General features: G+C 37.3%; 1 protein-coding gene across 2 annotated transcripts; it reads right to left on the bottom strand.

Annotated features, from left to right (window-relative positions):
• Positions 1 to 12,072: 12,072 nt before the first annotated feature.
• On the bottom strand, positions 12,073 to 22,780 carry wnt11 (wingless-type MMTV integration site family, member 11). Of its 2 annotated transcripts, none has more exons than XM_043249907.1 (6): positions 22,557 to 22,780; positions 20,990 to 21,202; positions 19,490 to 19,716; positions 18,006 to 18,286; positions 17,417 to 17,709; positions 12,073 to 13,358 (listed from the first exon to the last, which is right to left on the bottom strand). In XM_043249907.1, exons 2-6 carry the CDS (start codon positions 21,070 to 21,072, stop codon positions 13,184 to 13,186), a joined length of 1,059 nt encoding a protein of 352 aa, XP_043105842.1. In that variant the 5' UTR covers positions 21,073 to 21,202; positions 22,557 to 22,780; the 3' UTR covers positions 12,073 to 13,183. The 2 variants fall into 2 exon arrangements, with proteins under 2 accessions (XP_043105842.1, XP_043105841.1); XM_043249906.1 differs by having other exon boundaries at positions 20,990 to 21,199.
• Positions 22,781 to 23,004: the final 224 nt, after the last annotated feature.

The following is a 23,004-nucleotide window of genomic DNA, read 5'->3' as shown; positions in this document are numbered from 1 at the left end:
GAGCTATCATGGCCCCCATCAGCTCTCAGGCATACTTTGCTCCTGCCGAGGATGGCACCGACTCAGACAGGCTTATGTCCTTTGCCAGCAGCGTCATCCTCATTTCCTCATCCTGAGTCTGTTTTCTCTGCAGTGGTTTGGAAGGGGAATTAGGAGAAGCTATGTTCTTGTACCTGCTGATGCTCTCCGAGGCACCAAATAAACTCGGGGTTCACCGATGTGCGACAGTATCAACAAAAAAAAATACAAACACCATAGCAGTTTTTAATGGCCAAATGTCACATAATATCATGGTCACATAATGCATGTGTCAAAAAAAATCAAAAACATGACATAATTCCATATCTAAAATATCCTGTGTAGCTAAACAACATGATTGGAAAAATTATTCAAATCCATCCAAGCTGCTGTTCTAGAATTCCCAGAATTGATCAAGTGGCTAATAACTCGCACGCTCTGTTTTGCTCCACTAGCTCAGAATTCCTAGAATTATCCTAAGCATGGAACTTATTTTGCGCGGGATTTTGATTTCCTTGGAGGAATCTGAAAGGAATATATGTTTCTATTTTGTTTCAGGTCTAAGGGTTCAGGTTGTTCAGATTGTTCGCTAGCTGAATTAGCTTATCACGCTAGGCTACAGGACAAAGCGTGTTTTAAAATAGCTCATTTCATGTTGACTCCAGCATTGTAGAGCCAAAGCAAAGTGATTAATATAAATTTTCCTCTTGATGTTTTAATAAACGAGTCTTTCAGCTTCGCCAGAACTTCTCTCGTCTTGTTAGCGTAGATGGAGAAGAAACAGCTGCTACGGAGCACCAATCATTACTCAATCTTACTGTGAGAGGTATAATTGGTCCTGACTTCATGCCAAGGTAAAGCTGGACAAGCTCCACTGACTTATTGTCCAGGTTGACTCTGTTGATGTAGACTTCTCCAAACATGGTCTCATTTCCTTGTTGTAAAGCCCCGGTCCGGTCAACTCTCAGCTACACTTAAGTCCATTACATATCACCTAATATTTCCAGTGCTGTGAACATGCGGTTCTTAATCTCTGTTAAATAAAATCACTGTTTGTTTTCGACAGTGATGTACATTTCAAAGTCTCTGCCAAGATTTCTGTAATCTCATTGCATTCCTATACTTCTGGTCAACTCCTTTCCATCCATATGTCATAAAACATTTTCAGATACGTTCTACGTATTTGGAAATATCCAAAAGTGTCAAAAAAATATATATTGTTATATCTCTTTTAAATTTAGTCTGTTATAAATAAATATATAAATTTCTCTTATACATTTTAGAATTCATTGTGGCATTTAAAGGTCTTAATGAAATACTTATTAAGTATATTCTCAAGCATCTCAATTGTAAATCAATAGCTCGCAATTCCAAAAAAATTTTTAGATTTTTTGAGATAAAGAGTGATCTATAAGGATGGCAGAAACAAGCTTCCATCCTTTTCTGTACTCTTGTAAGGTTACAAGCAATTATTTTTGTCTGATTTGTCAGATTAACGTACATTAGCTCCCTGCTGGAAGGTAATTCTGACCCCAAAAAGTACGTTTTGAAGACTTTTATCCCCATGTATGATTACTGAAAACCTGTCACAAGAGTCGCTGGTGATGAGCAATGAAAATCTCTAGAACAAAAAGTGCGGACAGCGGAGGAATGCTCGCACTTGACATTCTCTGAACCCTTTAGCTAAAATACCCTACTCCAGCGGGGAGCATGTGACCGGCCGAGGAATGCTTCTGCCAGAAGTGAGCCATTTTAAGGGCGGCTGGGCAGGGGATTTGCCTGTAGTGCTAATCTCTATTTGGCAAGGCAGCCGGTGGACATTACATGAAAAGGACTATTGAAAAATAGATTAATGAGAGAAGCAATAAAGAGAGAGCGAGAGAGAGAATGAAAACGATTCATCATTTGTCTCGCTCTACATCAGAGAGTAATTGCACTTGGATGGAACTCTTGAACCCCTAGAAAGGGCAAAGTTTAGCCGACATCAATCTACTTAGTGTAACGACAGTCAGACCTGTATACACTCCTGTTGGCCGCGTAGACAGACGCAGTCATCTTTTCTTTAGTCTAAACCCTTCTGATCTGCGCAGATGTTGTTTCCATATTTATTTAATATCTATTCATCATTTGCGGATTGCGTTGTGATGAATGATGTTATTACATTTGTTTGCACAAACATTCCCATTCGTTCCTTTTCAGTTTGCTGTTTTATAAGCATCCACATACTTTCGGTCAATGACGACTCGAAAGGTACATGTGTAGGCATATGAATTCCCACTCTAGTTCCAACCCGCCCATATTTACTGAATGCATAGTCACATTATTATTTTTTCCTCTGCTTGTTTTTGTTCGGTATAACCATTCAGAGGTTGGATTACTTAATCGCCTGCATTGAAGTGCAATAAAAGCTGCTGTCAGTCTATACAGCTCCACGCAGCGCATAGCAGTACAGTGAAAAGGCATATCTTTGTCCTACTGTCCTTCGAGAAGCCTAAAATTAATGACAGTATCGGTTAGAGTGCTGATGGCAAAAGCACACACTGTGCCCGGGCTTGAAAGCGAGAGTAAATATTAGGACACGCAACGCAAAATGAGCAGGAAACATTGTGACTCTGCATAGAGGTACGTGAATGTGGATTTTTGCGGGAGTGTGTATTGCTGTGTGGAAGCAGGAGAACCCCTGTGACACCAAGGTGTGTTCGTTTAGCTTGAGGGGCTTGCCGATTGAAGGAGTTTTCCTCAGTGAATGGATCCAGGGATGATTAGTGGACTGTCAAGGATGGAAAAAGGCAGCTGGGTCATTTTACAAAGCCGGGCCACATTTGTGTCCTTCATATTAATAAGAGTACTTTTCTAAAAGACAAAAAATCCTTTAAAATTTGAACATTGTATTATACACTTAGGATATAACCAACACAATTATAACCAATAACTTGGTTATTATTATTTTGTATGGTAAACTATCAATAGTCACAGAGGTTCCACAATAAATTGCTGGGAAAAAACCCTCAATTCATAGAATGGCCTGGTTGTTATAATGAAAGGCTGGACCTGAATGGTTTCCATGCGAGAGATGATCTTCATGTCTTCAGTCTGGCTTCAATCATGGTTTAAAGCTGTAGACATGAAGCTCTCAACCTGCAACAAACATCTGATTCCTCTCTCTTCCTAAACTTTCTGAACAGCTGCTCTGTTTCTCTGACATTCTTTCATCTCTTCACTATGCCCAGCTAGAGCAAGATGGATATTCCCTAACCCCCTCCCCTCTGCCACACAGTCCCGAGTGAAATTAAGATGGATCACCATATTTGTCATCAGTTACAGCTGTGTTATCCTGGTGAAAATAAAGATTAATACTTCAAAATTACACATCATTTTGGGTACCTCAAAAGCCCAACCGGTTTTCATTTATCTTCTGTCACGAGTTGAGATGTTGTCATTGTTCTGAAACACAACTGCTTACATCTTTATTCGCGTGCAGGCTAATAAAGATGTTCTAGCATTTTTTTTTTCATGATTTTTTTTCATGAATTTTCTTAATTAGACCTTGTAATGAAGGGAAAGCAGTGACTATGTTCACAGCAAACATTCATACTTTAAAAACTGATTTAAATAGATTCCAGGATCTCATGAATTATAGGTTGTGAAAAGGTTTAAATACTCTGTTTAAAAAACAGCATTATGCTGGTTAGGTAGGTTTGGAGCATGGCTACTGGTTTGAGCTGATGGTCATGTGCTGGTCCTATGTTGGTCCTGAGCAGGAACTAGTTGATTAGGACCAGCACATGACCAGCTTATACCAGCTCAAACCTGCAACCAAGCTTCAAAACATACCATTCTTCACACCTATACTTCTGTTTGTGTTATTTCATATGTTTAAGGACTTGAGTGTCAGGTTTCTTTTTTAATTTTGAGATTTTTGTCTTCCTTTTTTGTGCAATATTACAAATTGACTGGTAGTGTAAGTTGAAGTGCAAAAGTAAGTGCTTTCTTTTGTGCTGAACGGTGTGTTTGGGTTTCATTTCCAAACACTCAGCTGAACCAATGACCACTTACAGTGTCTCCAAATATAGACGGATACTGAACTGGAATGCAAATAATGATTATTACAGTCCAAGCAGAAGAGAGGAATGTTTGGTTGAGCCGTAGGGTGAAATCGAGGTGAAGTCAAAGGATTTTGAGGGGTTTCTCAGAACGTTAGATTCACTTCCTGCTCATATTCGGCTGATACAGTTCAGTCCTCTCAAGGGTTTACTGGGCTACAATCTACGCTTAGTAAGAGCCAGTTCACAACTCTGAGTCTAGAGTTAGTTCTCCCTCCAGATTTACCCACAGAGTTGTTTTAGCAGCCCAGGTGGAGGTTTAACACATTACTGTGCTATAATAAAAGACTGTAAATCAGGTTTTTGTCAGGTCTGGGTATGATATATGCTGCCTATGAATGGGGTCAACTGCCCGAGATGTGATAGACTGCTCCCGCTGTCAAAACCCAGCTCCGCTCAAATGAACAGAAGAGCGATGGATCCGCTAATGTATAAATCAAAGCACACGCAGGAAACCTTCACCTACAATAATAATTTACCATGATAGATGAGTGGGGGGCTGGCGAGTCCCTTAATTACAATATGAAACGGTAAGTATATGGCTGTTTAATGATACGTCAAAGTGTTTTTTGCTAGCGGGGAAGAATCCACCCTGATTCTTGATGGGAGAGCCATAATCAGACCGTTCTTGAGCACTTCGGCCAATACTCTCCTGTAAGCACTCATAATCAGTTGTAATGAGTTTGACTGCTGCCATTTGCTCTCAGTCAAGTCTAAATACATGGAATTACCTCATCCGGACCGAAATATATGGAAGCAATTAACGACTACCTCTCACAATCGCTTGTGCTTCGGGAGGCTGAAGATAGATTGATGCAAACGTACATGTGTGTACTTTTTAATTTCGCTCTAATCAAATGGAATCCGATGTTTTCCTTGCCTTGCAAAAACGTTAAAAACGGAACTAGATTCAAAGGGCGTATGATTTATTTACTTCACAGTGCCATTCGGATGTCAGAGGCTGCCTCACTTCCTGCGTTTGAATTAAAATCTCATTTTTATGGTTTCTCCATTTGCAGGTGCATCGCTGAATGTTTTACGGTCATAATTTTACCGTATTAAGTTTATAAGGTGATGTCTGCGAGCCGAAGACTTGTATTGCTGTCAGACTGTAATGGCACGATGAAATACGAGTGAATTAAATGAACCATGTGACTAGGCTTTACTTTAATTTAATTAGCCATGCATGCATTGTTCATACTGAAAAACGAATGGTTTGTAAATGAACGATTGCCCAAATTCGTCGCAAGTCTAAGCAGGACTGAATTACTTAAGGCAATTGCTAGTTAAGTGTTTACTAGGTGACATGAATCAAGCGGGACTTTGCACTCCAGCCAAGTAATTTGAAACCAAAGTGATCCTTTGGAAATTAGGAGATGGGAACAAAATGCTACAGTACAGTGAACGGCTGAGGAATTTAATATGGCACATTTACAAGAGCCCTCCTCATTTGCCAGATTATCAGAGCACGCCCGACTGTATATTAGATTACCGAAAACAGCACAAATCCATCACATGTTGTGTTGACATGAGAAGACGCACAGCTGACCACACTCCCTTTTTAACTGAGGTCCAATTCAAACTCCAGTTCATCCGTCTCGTCGGATTATCACCAGTGATCTCTGACCGTAGCAATCCATGGCCACCGCATTCGCTCCGGAGAGGTTGACCAGACTAGTTTACGTTGGCTGTGTTAAGCATGCCTGTTTGTCTAGTGGACAGCGGCCATAACGTGATAAGCAAAATAATTCATTGGTTTGAAGCATGCAGAGGATGCAGGGAAATGTGGGGAGTCTCTCCGAGCAGCTGGCCCTGAAAATTACTCTCGGCAATCACAGGGTGCAACATAAGCCAAACGTGATTAAGTTCAATCCCATTCTAATAAAGGCACACATATGGAACCCTAGCTGGGGTTGGCAGAGGCCCCAGTCAAACAGTGCCCATTTAAAACGCTCCCAGGGTCGCCTCCCTTTCACCAGCCTCAGCCACTAATACCCCTCGCAGTGATTGTGCTGGTGTTTGTTGACTCTATTATTTCGAGTAAAAACCTCTCGCTCTCACCTCAGCCGTTTAGATTTGCAGCAATTACACAGACTCGTGTTGACTTTTCCCAAAGTGCTTAACTCCTGTTTTTATACTGTAGAAACAGATTTCCTTTAACGTACACCATAGTCTCCTCAGGACTTTGTTTCAGCTCATTATTTGAAACTGTGACATTTTATTATTGGGCTGAATTTATCAAAGCAATGCTTGATTTCAGTTTTGTCTAGTCAAATATTTTTTTTCTGTTTTTTGTTATGATGTGTTTTTAGATACATTAAAAATTATGTACATTTATCTTAATTTAGTTTTATATATTTTGTTTCGGTTGTGCTTGTAGATATTTGCCATTTTTATTATATTGAAGTATAAAATAAATTATAATGTGTGTGTGTGTGTGTGTTTGTGCAAAGTGTGTGTGTGTGTATGTTTGTATAGTAACTTCATTAATGTAACATTTATTTTATGGTGATTTATTTAATATATATTAAATTTTAATGTGTTAATTACGTTTTATTTAATGAAAATTTTTAACGAATGTTTAATTTAATTTCAAATATCACAAGTTTTTTTACATAAAAGTTCTTTTTTGTTGTTGTTGTTGTTGTTTTTTTAGATTTATACATCATTGCTGAATTTCCATATATTTAATCTTTCCATAATATTAGCCTGAGATATAAGTATTTGAATATCTTGAATTTGAGGGTGCAAAAAGACTAAATATTGAGAAAATTGCATTTAATATTTGTCCAAATGAAGTTCTTAGCAGTGCATATTACCAAAGACTATACAAAAGAGACTAAAAGATAAAGAGACTTTGACTAATAAAAATGAAGTTTCGAAATACAAAAAATATAATACACAAATATCTTTGTGGAGCATGATCTTTACTTAATGATTTTTGGCATTATTTTGACCAATATAAAATACTGTTGGCTATAGCTAGAAATATACTCATGCAACAAAATGTACAATATATATAATTATTTATTGTTATATGAAATTACATGTATTTGTTTAAACTTATATATATATATATATATATATATATATATATATATATATATATATATATATATATATATATATAGAGAGAGATATATATATATATTTTTGTTATTAAATTGTATAATTCAATCATAATATAATAAATATTTAACAATATTATATAAACATAGCAGAAAATCATGGTGTTTTTAAAAGGGGCAGATTTATCGTCACATTGAGCATTAAAATTCTTTGCATAGTTAACTCATGTACATAACTCAAACAACCCAGTTCCAACAAAAATGTCTTCTTAAGAAAACCTTGTAAATGTATAACTACTTTCAATAAACAGTCAAACCAGTTCTTTCAACGGACTCATTTGAGAGGTGCAGACTTACAGCACATCTTCTAGAACTTTAATACATTCTCAGACTTGTTCCGAGATCTAGAATCCTTCAGCCCACTTCTGACGGCCCAGAGAGAATGGGGAAGGACGGGAATGCTTGCATCAACCTTCTCCATGGCAACGTGCCTGAAGCCTGTCCCGAAATGCCTGGGGGTCACAATGATGACAAAACAGTATTTAACCGAGCACACTGCTCCGGCTATTTACAAAAGGGTTGGAGGGAGGGGAGAGAGCAGCTTCACAAAAGTCCATTTACAGTATGGGTCAGTACATCTCAATACCTTTACAATTCCAGTCAAATTCTTTGTGTCCCCCCCCGCTGACAATAAGTATCTAGCCCATGCCACACACAAAAGGGCTGCGGGCGGTTTATGGTCTCCGCTGACATTAACCCAACAGATTTCGGCTCCTCTCCATTAAACTGCTCTTTCTTTTCTCTATCACGCCATTAAACTTCTCCCTTTCTTCCTCCGCCACGCGGGTCATTTTGAGTGTGAAGCAATCGGAGAGCAAGAGATACGGCAACTTGCCTTTAACAATAATTAGTTCCTCTGTACGGCGGAACAATCAGCCTTTTTCCAAGCACCAAAAGGATTCTGCTGTTAAGGAGACATTAGCTGCCGTAACAAAGGGGGTCCCGGCCTTTGGAGCCGTTCGCCTCGCATTAGCTCATAGTCCCGCTTCCGTTTCAGCCTGGCTTTGAGTCAGGACACAGCGATGGGAGAAATCTCCCTGTGAGTTTGAGCTGCACGCATTATGCTCCCATCCCAGCCTAATCCTGCTTTTACAGGGGTCAAAATAAGGTCAATCCTCAGAGCATCCACACAGGACATGATGCTGGGGTTTGTGCACACATCTAAAGATGCAAATCTCACACATTGAGGGTTTTAGTTTCAAAGCAAGGACCGACAGAAATGCTAAATCTTCCAGTCAGCTCGAATATCTTAAAAGTATAAACTGTTTCTGTTTCATTCTGTTTCATTCTGTTTCTGAGTTTTGCCATGAGCAATTAATATAAATTGAGTTACAAATTATTCATGAAGTCAAAATAGTTTTAAATGTCAGCTTGTGCATAGCAGGGCAGATTTAGGCAGAGGAAACCAATTAAATTAAATAATGAATAAAAATATAGATTTATATAAATGTGGCTTGGCTGTCCCCTTTTTAAGGTGATCAGGCCAAGACTGGAGAAATAACATTCCTAAACTCCTGAATTAAATTTAATTTAATCTGCCGCAATGAAGCCATGCTAGTCAAGCCAAATCAAATATATTTATTTTGGTGATTTATGATATTTTTATAAGAAGGTAAGTTTTCAGTGCCTCCATATTTAGGCATATACAATGTACATTCTCTTGCTTTATAAGAAATAAAACACAAAAAAATGCCTTTTTTAGACAACACTGCAAACATTACAAATCTATAATATCAGACATAATGTTATTCACAACAGCTTAAAGTAATTATTGGTTATCAGTATCTGCCAAAATTTCTATTTCCGTTTGTTTTCCATTAATTACTTGTGTCAGTCAATGATTAGTGCCCCACACTTCCACCTCATGACAGGAAGACCTCTAAAGGTGTGTGTGACAGGTACAGAGACTGCTAAACAAGAAACAAGACTGTGGGACCTCCACGTTCTCTGTGAAGTGTCGCCTCCATGTTTGCGATCCTCTTTTAGCGGAGTACCCCGTCATGTGTCTTCTCACTCATCAGTTAAGAGTCACTAATGTTGGTGATAGCTCAGGCCTCTTTGACAGAGAGAGGACAGGGGCGACTAACACCCCAAACCCCCACCTCCAGCTGCCAGGACAGGGCACACAACTGACAGAGGCGTCCTTGAGTCTGTCGACAGAACTAGCTGTGGGTGCTGAGGTACCCCTCCCATCTGCACGAGATGGTTATTTCCTCTTTGCCTTGCCTGCCCCCACAAACAGGCCCAAACTTAGACATGCAATGTCATTCAAAACCATTACTGACTGTATCTTTGATTGAGCATGTGAACTTATATTGGAATTAAAGGGATAGTTTACCCCAAAATGTCATAATTTACTAAACCCTCATGTTATTGCAAACCCATATGAGTTTCTTTCTCACGATGAACTAACTAGTTGACTTCCCCATTGACATCCATAATATTTCATCCATAATATTCCAACAACTGTTTGGTTCTTTTGAAATATAGGTAACACTTTATTTCGATAGTCCAGTCTTTCTACTAGGCTAGTTAGAGTATTAGACTTTTTTAAAAACCATTTTAATACAACTAAAATGTAATACCATTCATATGTAATTTTCCATTCATGTGTTCGCCTGCTGTTAAACAAAGAAACAACATATGAGTGAAAATTTTGAGCAGCAACAAAGCTTATAGATCAAGCTCATATTAAGAACAGAGAATATTTTGTTGCTCTTTACACAAAGATAGAACCAGCACTCTTTAAAGGCCAAAAAAGAGAGATGTTTAATATAATAACTTCTAACAATTGATCTTGATGTGTCCACAATATACAACATAGTGACTTCAAGAAATGTATTCGACTTATTCTTATTCTTAACTTATTCTTTTAACCCTAAACCTACCCTACCAGTGTACTCTGAGATTTAGTAGACATTTAGTTGAAAATGAAGGAGAATTAGTTGATATGTTGTTGACATGTAGCTTAAACTTAGTAGAATGTCTAAAGTTGACTATCAAAATAAAGTGTAACCAAAATATCTTCTTTTGTGTTCAACATAAGGAAGTTGTACAGGTTTGGAATGAAATAAGCGTAAATAAATGATGACAAAATTTACATTTTTGGCTAAACTTTCTTGGGGAAAAAAATGTAACTAATAAATAAAGGCAAAATATAGTGCTGCAATGTAGTACAAATGGCATCAAATGAAATGAATTTTATGAAGCTTAATAAAATTTTATGTTCATCCAGAGTTAATATTGTGACATAGAATTATTGAATCTTGACAGAACTGTTCTCATTATGCTTTGACCTTAGCTGCAATGTAATAAATTTGCACAGTTAAATGTTAGGTTGTCTATGTAATGCACAAAGTAAATAATTTAGACAGCATGTTGATATATTATGCTCTGTTATGGGGGTGTTGTAAAGACACTTTGTTATATAAGTTGGGGGTTACCATGATGTTACGTTATGGGGAATGGGTTGAAGATCAACTCCTTCAAGATGCTAAAGCCACAAATTAAGAAGTGATTGCACATTAAATTCAATATTTTTAAAAGTAAAACAAAGTTTATTAGAGTACATTTTACAGAAATACTTTCGTAATAAAATTCTACTGTTGAGAATTGTTTCTACAGCTAATTAATTCTTTGTAGTATAAACTGATTTTTTTAGAAGTTACAAGTTACGTGAGCTTCATGTGATTTTCACAAAACGGTGAGTGAAAAGACTGGATACGCCAATGTTTTTGGAGCCCCTGGATCTTTAGCTTAAACTCATGTTATTAGGATAATAGCCCTAATCTGCGTTGAAAGTCTGGTTCAACACTGATACGGAGAACAGGATGTAATGAGCTTGCTTACTATCTGCAATTTTATTTGGGTTGTAATCGACTTGAAACGTGATGTACGAGCACGTCGCTTCCTTCTCAGCAGTCCCTCTTTACAAATGATTTTCTGTTACAGGATTTTCCTCGGCATGTACGAAAACACCAGCGTTGTTCTTGGCCTGAGAGCAGTCTCAGCATGAAAAACCCTTATGAGTCCATGACAACGGCTTGGCTAGCTAACAAGGCTAAACTTTTCTGTACACGAACTGTGAACTTTCATCATTAAAATCCTTTTAGAATACGCGCTAATCACCCCTACACTGATTTCTTGACTACCGCAAACAAACGAAACACTGTAAAACCTCTAAAGTTTAACCGATCCGCTTTTCTGGCTAAGTTCGCAATCTCGGTCAACATGGAGAACATGTGCTTGTCTGGTGGTGTTCGTGACCTCAGTGTGTTAAAACAGAGCTAAAGCCAAGAGGCTAGTCTCAACGCTAACCTCTCGAAACTCCCTTTCCGCTCTGTTCGTACCATGAGAAGCAATTACGAAGAAATTTGTAGGTAATAAGGAATTGAGCCGGAATTGTTTTCATGTAACGTTTCACTCCATCTACGTCATCTTCTCTGTTGTTGTAAAACCTGAATAAAACGAGTCGTATTTGCAGGCCCCTGAGTAACGGACAATTAAACGCTGGAAAGAGTTGAGCTCATTGTGCCAAGCACGAGGTTTTGCTAGCACTAGCACGTTGCTATTTATTAGGCTATGGTGTCCAAACAAACACTTTCCCAGGGTTTTTGAGTTTGAGAGACCGGTTCTTGTGTGCTTTTAATCGGAACAATAACAAGTGTGAGATGATTTATAGAAGTGTCATGTGTAATTGTGCTAAATTGTTATTTGCTCAAGAAATGGAACTTAAATTAATGACAACTATGTTTTTGCAATCAATCTTGCTCAACATCTCATGAAAGTCCATTTGAATTAAAAGAAAAAAGGAGTCTTACAGGTTTAAATGGTAAAGATTTTTAATTAGTTCATAAATATTTCTTTTTTTAATTCAGCATACAAAAATGACAGTATGTACATCCACAGATAAGTGGTTCACGACTTATTACGGCCATAATAGGTGACCCACATATTCTGTTCACATGCTCAGAGAGGTTTGGCATTCGAATGTCAGCATTTTTTTATGTTGGGTAAAAATATAACAAGGCACAACACATACAGTCCAATGTCCTTGTTGATATACGTGGAATAAATACAGGTATTCTCCCTCTAGAATTGAAGTAACCAACCGACAGATGGAAGCCATTGTTAGTCCCTCATTCAAAAGCCACATTTGAAGTTCCCTTTGCGTGATCAGCACATTCTTTATCTCGTCCGTCTATTAAACAGTCTTAACTGGTGAAAATCAAGTACCATCTGAGCATTGAGGTCTGAATCCCTTAGAACTTGGAATGTTGAATCCTCTGGAACGTCAAGCGATTCCGAAGGTTCTAAGAAGAGTGCTGAAAATCAATGCCAAAAACATGGGAAAATGTACCTTAAAAAAAAATCTAAATAAACGGACCCAGGTATCATGTAAGAAAATAGACTTTTAGGACCTGGATAAAAGGAGCATATGTTTTTATGTTTAAAAAAAAAAAAAAGATGAGGAGTAAAAATCCTCTTGAGGACGGTGAGCTAGGTGTTTGTTTTTGTTTCGTTTTTTTTTTTTACCAAAAACCATGTTCATCTGTGCAGTAAAAAAATAAAGTCCAGCTTCTGAGTTTATAAAAGTTCATAAAGCCAAAAAATAAACCATGTCTTCTCAAAAGCATATAAGATGGAAAAGCGTAAGACAAAAGAAAGCCTCGTTGGTAACATGCTTTGGTTATTTGTGGCCAAGTAAGTCAGGTAGACAAAGGTTATGCTCCACACCCAGGCTGAATATATCTAGAACAGTATCAAAGTTTTGAAATTTTCAGCTCGTTCAATCACAAAGTCTGGAAATTCAAATGAGAATTCGGTCCAGTTCTGTTACAATGAGTAGAGCGCATTCCGGATCTCCTTTAGATTAGTTAAGCTGAGAATAGGTACGTGTGACAGGAATCAAATTGACGGAGATAGAGAGCCCACTCATTTGCACACGTATTTCTCTACTGTCCTCTCGCACTTCTTGCACGTGACGTAGCAGCACCAGTGGTATTTGCAGTGGCATCGCTCCACCACTCTCTCTGAGTATGGGTTGTAGCCTCTGCCACAACACATCAGATCACAGCTGTCACTTCCGCTGGAGGTTTTATTGCACTGCCTGCAAAAGAAACAAAAAGATCTTTATAGTACATGCTGTGCGACCAACAAACGTAATAAAAACATTATTGCTGTCATTGTTTTGGCAACAATAATCACTTAAAGGAAGGCCTTTTTAAGGGACTTATACATATATTTTTATACAGATAATCTTTAAAAACAATTATACAGAACACGCAGAATATGGGTAAAATATTTTTATCAAAATATCCTTTCCATTTATCTTTTTCTTGTTTAATTAAGTCTATTTTTAATTATGACATTAGTACAATCATATTGTTTATATTACGAATTAAATTTTTTATTAATTAAATTTTTTTGTTATATTTTTTGATCAAATATATAAACAAATAACTTCATATTAAAAAGTACATAGTTTAAAGTGTCATGATATTAATACTTTTCAGTACTGAGGACTTAGTAATAACATTTTCTACATTTTTATGTAGCATTGTTATATATAATAGTATATAATAGTAGTATACATAATAGTACATTAATTATATATAATAAATATATATTACCAATTAAATACTGATTGGGAAACAATATATTTACGTACCTAAATATATATTATGTTATATTAGAATTGACTAGCTGTCACTAACTCAAACCTAAGCTAAACTGTTTTGCATATGGAAATTTCAGAAACTTTCAGACTTCAAAAATACATTCACATAAATAGATGTCCAAACATTTCTGTGTAACCATGAGAGAAATTATTAAACATAAGCGTCTTTTCAAACCAAGGTAAACATTTAGCTCGACCACATATTAAACCAACAGCACTAAACCTTCTTATAACTCGTTTTAAGAGCCAGTTGATTCGTACCCAGGGAACATTTTGCATTTAAGTGGATCGTGCAGACGCCCTCATGTACTGAAGCCTGAGGCATCTTGAGCAATGAACAGCCCTGTCATAAATCACGCTCTATACACTAGGGGTCGGCCTGTGTGTAGCCCTCTCCACGTAAGTGCATTGTTTTATAATTGTGTGGTGTTAATGCTCAGGGTGCTGAGAGACAGACAAGAGGGGACGGCTACTAGAGAACGAGAGAGAGGTGAAAGAGTATAAAAATAAAGTCTCTCCCAGGTCAATGCTGAAAGGGCAGAAAGGCAGGTAAATATGCTTTAGGACTCAATGAGCAGCATATGTTCTGCTGACCTTAACTAATGTGGAGTTATATAGTCAAATGGTGAGAGACCGTAGAAAAAATTAAATAAGAAAGAAAAAGAAGTCTAAATTTAGTACATTTTGCTTCCAAACTCCTAACGTCTCTAAAGTGATCTGGTTATATCATCAACAATTTAACAGCTGCGAGCAGAACTTTAAGTTTCATCCCAAAGTGAAAACACATTTTAAAACACATCTCAGCTCTCACTCACACCGAGATTGTTTCTTGTTTCTTTAGTGATACCGATCATCCGTAAGCCTCTGGGATGTTGTTCTGTCTGAACTTCTAATGCGCCAATTTCATTAATAGCAGTCTTGCGGCTCACAAAGCAGCGTGAGGAACATGCAGAGCAATGTATCTGCAGATGAGATACGTTCAGGGCTGCACCGAGCTTGTCATTCGGTTTCTGCTCAATCGCTAAATCAGATTAGAAAAGCCATCTCTGTGGGTCTAGTTAGGGTAACACTCCCGGTTCATTATCTTAAGACTTTTCAAATCACAAAAGAGAGGATGTGCAATGATAGCATGAGTGGATCTCGCAGGGAAAGAAAAAAAAAACCCAGGTCACATTTCAGCACAACATCAAATAAAAAAATGTTGACATTTTAATATTACAGTTGAATGTTAGGTTTACTTATCATTAGAACAACAATTATAAAAAGCACATTTTCACATCCCAGACTTCTCATTATAGAAAAATAATAAAAATTTAGGGTGTAAAAATATAAAAATAAAATGTTTATAGTAACAAAACACACACATAAATAGGTAATTTTTACAGAAATATGTACAGAAACAGCTTTCTTTTAATTATTTGCCATTATATTTATCAGCACTTTGCATTTTGAGCAAATATATATTTAAAAAAAACCAAATATTTCTAAAAATATATATATATTTTAACTTAAAGTTAAATATTTTTAATGCAATACATTTTCATACAAAATGGCATTACAATGATTTCTATGGACATAATTGAAATTATTACTTTTCTCAATATTTTTATTTTCCATTTTATACTTCTTATTTTATTTATTTTAATACAGCAGCAGTTTTTTTATTTTAAAATATCTGCGCTTGCTCTCTCTTTTGCATCACACAGACACTTTTTATTGACAATACAACAATAAGAATGTTTTTTTTCCCTTCTTTCCTTTCATTCCAGTTTGAAATGTGCCTGTTTGTCACAAAAAATAATTTCACAAAAAAAAAGATTTTCTTCACTCCATCTATTAATTATGGGGTCAAACATGACATGTATTTCTTCAAAGGTTCATGAGATAGATTTACTCTCGTATGATTATAATACCCTTTGTAAAAAAAAAATGTAAAAACCTGCCAAAACATAACACATGTTGATCTGAGGACGGCAGGTGTTTTAAACACAGGTATGGGGTGATGGGATAAACAGAGGTGCTAAACCCATTACATACCAGAGACCACCATGGAAGTAACATGTGCAACACACACAGTTCCCCGTTGACGTTCTCTATTGATTACAAAACACACCAGTGTCTTGCGACCAAGTACCAAGCACTAAATATATGAACAAGAGCATGTGTGAGTAGTCTTATCAGCACTAAGGCTGAGGATACCTACTGTGTGTTGAGTGCACCTGACGTATAGCATGTCTCTAGGTTATCAGCGCACTGACCTATAATACCTAAAAATCCTAAACTCTTACAACTGAAAATATTGAGTTTAAGAATTTAAATTGGAGCTCTAGTGCGGGTGGCAGAAAATTTGTCATATGAACCAATAATTCCACAAAGCTTAGCCAAAACAATCAACACAGAGCACATTTAAAATGCAAACATAACAAAAGCACCTGCGTCTCCACTGATAAAGCAATAGGAAACAAGCAGGAAGAATTCATTGTCGTGCTAATCTGTGTGTGCAGAGCTGCTATCAGCCGAGAGCTCTTAGCTCTGTGAATAGCAGCATTACTCACAGACAGACTGTGATAACAGTAAAGAGGACACAGTCACTTTGGACATGTCAGAGACACGCGTGCACACACACAGTCTGGTTTTATCTATGCCTTTTAAAATCAAAATACTGCCAGCACAATGGGAAGGGATGAGACATCTTATAAAGTGCCAATGAAAAACCTAAGGCAAACATCTAATGAGACGATCGTTATGTTCAGATTTTATTATGTGGAATATTTTGGAATATTCCTAATTGCACAAGGCATTTAAATTGAGTTAGATCGGATTCTGGTTAAGTTCACTTTTAGTTTTAGTGTTGATGTAAAATGTTTACAAATGTTTTCATGATCAATCATCGCCGTCAATTACCGTGTCTGTTCCTACTAAACAACATGGAATATTTCATAAAAAAAGTAAAAAAAATGAAATGTAGATATTTTTATTATTTATTTGTTTGTTTGCATTAGGGCTTGTGAAAATATCTGAAAAAACATTAATCAACATAATTTTTTTTTTTCTAGTGCTTAATCACAATTAATCACATCCAAAATAAAGGTTTTTGTTTACATAATAAATAAGTGTGTATTGCGTATATTTATAATGTATATATTTACACATATAAAAACATGCATGCATATATTAAAGAAAAATGTTTTATATATATAAAATATATAAGATATTATAATATAAATATATAAATGTACATATAAATATTTATGAAATATACTGTGTGCGTGTATTTATATATACATAATAAATAAACAGTACACAAAAGCTTTTATTTTAGATGCGATTATTCACAATTAATTGTTTGACAGCCCTCATTTATTTTGCATTAGGTCCTGTGAAGACTTCAGTCAGGGAATTTTTAAACCTGACCTGATACTGGCTATCAAAAACAAACAAGCAAGAAAAAAAGTTAAGTATGTAATTTGTTCTTTAGTGGGTCTTACCTGTCCTGAGTACCAAAAGAGCCCAACTTGTCGTTCCTCATGCAATAATCCGGTGAACTCTGCAGATAAACCAGCTCATTCTCTCGCACTGGCCGGATGTCGATGTCCTTGGGGACGAGTTGTTTGCGTGTGCCCATGGGCCGATGAACCACCTTAGTGGCTGACAAGTACTTGGTCTTTAGGTCCACTGCGATGTCCTTCAGGTCCTGTAGGCCTCTCCAACAGGTCCGAATAGAACAAGAACCAGAAACACCGTGGCATTTGCACTTCATAACCAGAGCGTCTCGCAAAGCCTGTGAAGCGGGGAAAAGTGGAATGCATTCAGATGAAGACAGTAATAAAACGATATTTTGACAGTCTACACAGGGAATGCTACATATAGTGAATTATGGACAGATTTTGCTTATTACACATCATCTATCAAATAAAAAAAAACAATACTTTGAAAGCCAATCAAACATAATAACCAATTTTAATTATAAATGTGGTTTGAATCAGACTCCATGCCCGACTGCCTGTCGGATTGAGTCATGTGATTTTGGTTTTGTAGTGAATTGATGCCACATGAATTCTGCGAGGCACCGCTTACCTGTCTGCCAACTTCACTATTGTGAAGATGCATGAGCTTGTTGGCATTCGAGCCAGACTTCTTCTTCATCTTCATGGGTGCATCAGAAAACTTGGAGCCCATGAGGAGACCATAATGCAGGTTATCAGCACAACCACCCCACCTGTATCCAGGCTCGGGTATCTCACCAGGAATAGGACCACACGAGCACAGCCTCAAGTCTCCGGAGGTGCATGCCCGTGCTATAGTGTGACTTATAGCAGCTGCGGAGAGCGCATATACAAATGCAGATTCCCTCGTTCCTAAAAAAAACATTTAAAAAAACTGATTAAAACGAGTTGCTTGTATAAAAAGGAAAACATGAATTCTGACTACTTTTCGATTACAAAAAAAGCAAAGCAAGCAATATGAGAAACCCGCAGTATGAAAGGATAATGGCGCAGATTATGGAACTGTTCTCACAGTGCACATATGTCATGACAAGATAATAGGTGTAGAAACAGGAGAGGCTCAACTTGACCCTGTACAAGGTACATCAAAGACCGTCTCCTTAGCGGTGGCAGGAGTTCTTTAACTCTTGACAAATGCAAACGGTCTGCGGGGAAGGACGTCATACAATTCTCTAGAACTTCAACAAGATTTAGTTTGACCATCTCCGACATTTGGATCGCGCTAAAAGCTTGTAATAAAAAATAGGGCGTACGATTAAGTCACCCGTCAAAGCGTGGCATTCAAGTGTCACTGCCGTGTGGAAATTCAAGAGTGAAAAAAAACATGAACATAAAAAAAAAAGTAGTTAAATACACAAAATATTTTTTCGGACTATTTTATTTAATCATTTATTCATATTTCTTTAATTGGTTGAGAGCTGAAAGTCTCATCTGCTCTGCAGGGGTCGGACGCAGGGTAAAACTATAGGCTTTAAACAACTGTGAAACCAGGAAAAAAAAAGGCAATTCTCTGTTCATTACTGACTAACTCGCTCAATAGCATCTCTCATTGAATAGAAAGGATCCTATTGTTTGTCTTCGCAGTAAACGCTGCTCCTCCGTGAAGCCTCTCATCAAACGGAGCATGAGAAAGAAGAGCGATGCGCAAGAATTCTGCGGGTCGGAGGTTTCCGTGTGGGCAGGGGTATGATTTCTTTTATCATGCAGCAAGGCACTTAGGCCGAATTGCAGCATTTAACTGGCATAGTCTGCGTTACCCAGAGCGAGAGTGTTTAGAGATCACCGTAGGCTGCTTTTTAAACCATTGCCCTCATAAAGAGTTAGATGGGTTCCTCAGACCTATTAAGGTCTGAATGGAAACCACACTTGGGTATAAAGAGAGGTGTGTGGTTGCCTCGAAGGGGCTGGCAAAGGACGGACACGGCCCTTTCACAAATTTAGGGCTTGCTGTGTCTAAACAGAACATCTGTGGATAGATTTCAGAAACACTTCACACAAAATAGCCTTCAATTGGAAATAAATCCTCTTTGGACATGATTTTCCTCCTTATCTCACCTCGTTCCAGGTCCGGGAGGAATTTTGGAGCATCAATAGAGGAACAGTTCCAGCGCATGTCTGCGAAGGTCTTTTGGCAGACCTTTTTAACCTCCCGTGCTGCTTGGATGATGGTTTGCATGAGTTCCAGGTTACTCCTACAGAGCTGAGCCTGAGAAGAGACGAGGCCTGGCAACGTCTTGCAGTGCTGGGTCTTGTTGATGTGTTGTGTGGTCTGCGATAGCGACCTAGATGAGGAAGCGCATATGTTTCAATGAACACTGGATGTCTGTAAACTGTGCGCATTGATCTAAATGTCTTTTAAGTTGTTGAAACTGAATCGCATTTTATATTAAAAGCTAAACAGACACTCAAAATACTCATTAAAATGTTTGGTGGTGTGAAAAGAGATCAAAATATTTGTGGCAAAGTGACTGAATGAAGCATAGTCAAATAAACATGGTTAAAGCCAACTCTAAAATATTAGGGGTAACATAAACGGTTTAAATACGTTTGCTAAAGCGTTCTCGCACGCATTTAAGCTGCGGGCTAAAATTGTTCAGTGTCTCACACAAAGGCATGCAAACAACAACCCATTCCCAGAGATAATCAATCAAGATTAGACCAAAATGGAAGAAGATTATTTCTGCATCGCTTGGAAGCAAGAAAAGGCACCAAAAAGCAACTGCCAATGGAAAAAATGTTGTTTATCTGCAAAATGATTCGGTTATTGTTAAAAGTTTTGTCAATGTTCCATGCTGCTGTCGGACAATGCCAGAGGAATTTTTGCAAACTTAAGTCATAGCAAAAAAAAAACGCTTATCAAATATTTTATCTTGGAAATTATCTTTACAATATTAATTTCAGCAAGACTCTGGTGAAACCTGTCGAATTAAAGCATTGCTTTTTACGATTCCTTCTCTTTTTTTATTACAATGCACACATGTATCACTATTCGTGAGAACCAACTAATGCCCGCTCTACCTTTGCCTGTTTCAGATTAGGGGCCGCCACTTTATGTTCCATGATATGCTGTGACTGACAGACCCCTGTCTTAACCTCCACATACACACACACACTCTCCGTCTTTCTTTGTTGCAGGGAACACAGGTGTTTATGGCGGCATCTGTTTTGCATTTCTTGCCATGCAATATCAAAACTGGAAACCTCTACCAGCATCTTGTGCATGCAAAATGGCCTCTTCACAACCCAATCTCTCCACCATAATGTTTTGTATCGCAATGCATTAACAGAATGATTATACCACTACAAACCATTCCATAGAAATCGCAAGTTACCAGGAAAATAGCGTTCAGCTGGATTTTCCTTTGATATAATGGAATTAAGCTATATCTCTGTGAAGATTTTTTTCCAGTCCCATTTTTTCCCCTACTGAGAAAACATCTTTTCCCAGGTTCCATTTTTTTTTTGCAGATGATTTGACAAATCAGTCAGATTGTACAAACATCCTGAAGGCATTTAATAAATCAAACAGTTATAAATAAATAAAGAGCAACTCACAGCCATCTGATTCCTGTGCACTGCTGGGACAGGAGCAGGAATGTAAGGAGACAGAGCGGGAGTGAAGGGAAGGTTCGCTTCATGCTGTAGAATAAGATCCAGCTCAACAAAAGACACTGATGCAGGTGTTCGCTGACCCCACTGCTTCTTGACACAGTTATAATTAAAAGCCAAAAGCCATGGCACTTTTTCCTTGTTTTCGTCCTTCTCCTGCTTGGAAAAATAAAAATCAGATTCAGATTACATAGATCACATGCAGCAGACCTTAGGTTCATGCTATACTGATTACTAATATGCACCAGACATACTTTGAAGATTTTCAAAAAAAATTTAAAAGTCTTTTACTATTACTTCAACACATTTAAATTCTGTATTGTTATTTTGTTATTCTAGTGCATTACTGTATAATTTGTTGTTGCAAATTGTTAAGGATTTAATATAATTTCCAAAAAAAAAGTGCATTTATTTTTTGGGGGGTTTTGTGACATTGAGACACTGAAAAAAAGCTAATTAAAAAAGAGAAATGATTTCATAAATGACTGTCGTAAAATATTTCACATTTTCAGTGTTTTAGTACTCTGCATGCAAATTTCTGTAATATAGGTGTGGCAGTTTTTGGAATGTTATCAAATGTTCTCAGATTATTCCATCTGCTGGAATAGGAGGGCAATAAACAGATACTAGCTCTCAGTGGACAGGCTGTCTGGCCTCTGGCATGATGCTTTCACATACAGACAGTGATTGTCCAGATTGCAGAGAGCTTGCGTTTTTGTTTCTTTTTTTCCCCCCCTTCTGGCTATAGACTTACACATAGAAAACTATAGATTAAAAGTACAACTACAACTACAATCACAGGTCTCTTATGTACCAAAAATAACAATGGTACTTACTACATTTAAAATGTTTTCTGCTTTTGAACTTAACACTATAATTTCAACTATAATCATTTCTATTATTTCATTTTCCCTCTTTTATTACTAACAAAGTGCAGATTGTAACTTCGACACTACATTATTTTTAATAACATATTAAACTAAGCAGCAATTAAACTTTCAGATTTTCAGTTGTAATGCATTATTTTTAAGCGAACTGAAAATAAAGAAATAGACCCAATTCGGGTGTAGCTTATATCCTATACATTATATAGGCTACCATCTCATGGACATCTATGCGCAATATTTTAATATTTGTTCAGAGCTCTTATATACAGGTTAATTAATCAAATCTCACGTGAGATATAAATTATGGCTATTTAAAGATATGAGCGATTAATTCTTTATTGTATGTGTATACACAAAGGTAATAAAACAGCTTTTTCCCTGTTGCAGGCTGCGATTTCTCCAGGTCTGCATTTCATCTTTTATCTCGTTTTTCACCTTCGGGGGAAACGAGGTGAACTTAAAATGTAATTACTTCACTCGATATAACCCACGGTCTACTATTTAGGTACTATTGCAGATTACTGCCTTAGGCATGATATTTAAAAGCTATGATATTTAAAAGCTAAAAAAAATATCAAGTAAAGAAACTTTCCGCACAATAAAAGGGAACGCACTTTCATCCTCACCTTTATCAAACGGAGACTGACGCCAAAAAAAATGTGCAAAGTAATCCAGAAGTGAGTTTCAATTAAATCCAGCCAGAATTCACTAGCCAAAGTTCTAAATTGCGCGTTAATCCGTTTTTGTAAAGTCCAAATGAGAAAGCATCATGCAGCAGTCCACTGATAAAGGGCTGTGTGTTGATTTTGCGGTGCGGTGTTGCTCGCGCGCTGGAATCTGCTGGACTGACGCTGCAGACTGAGCTCGAGACTATATGAGCCCGCGCGCCACTTTGATCTCGCGCTGATGTCAGGGGCCATTAGCATAACAAAGTGGTTAAGGTTTCCGAGCCAAAGAAAACGTTGAAAATATGATCTGTGACACTCCGGCATCTCGCTACTTTTGACACGAAATTTCAGCGTTTTTTTAAAAGGCTATTTTCATTATGGGTCAGTCATCGAAAAAGGTGCGGTT

Source organism: Puntigrus tetrazona, chromosome 10, assembly GCF_018831695.1.
Source record: "Puntigrus tetrazona isolate hp1 chromosome 10, ASM1883169v1, whole genome shotgun sequence".
Classification (NCBI taxonomy): Eukaryota; Metazoa; Chordata; class Actinopteri; order Cypriniformes; family Cyprinidae; genus Puntigrus; species Puntigrus tetrazona.
This window is presented reverse-complemented; position numbering and strand designations above follow the sequence as displayed.

Excerpts from the sequence above, each read along its gene's own strand:
- wnt11 (XM_043249907.1), bottom strand. The coding sequence starts at position 21,072 with ATGAAGCGAACCTTCCCTTCACTCCCGCTCTGTCTCCTTACATTCCTG. Across the intron at positions 18,287-19,489 it reads CCTCCCGGACCTGGAACGAG|GAACGAGGGAATCTGCATTT; the intron begins GTGAGATAAGGA and ends TGTTTTTTTTAG. Across the intron at positions 17,710-18,005 it reads ATAGTGAAGTTGGCAGACAG|GCTTTGCGAGACGCTCTGGT; the intron begins GTAAGCGGTGCC and ends CCCGCTTCACAG.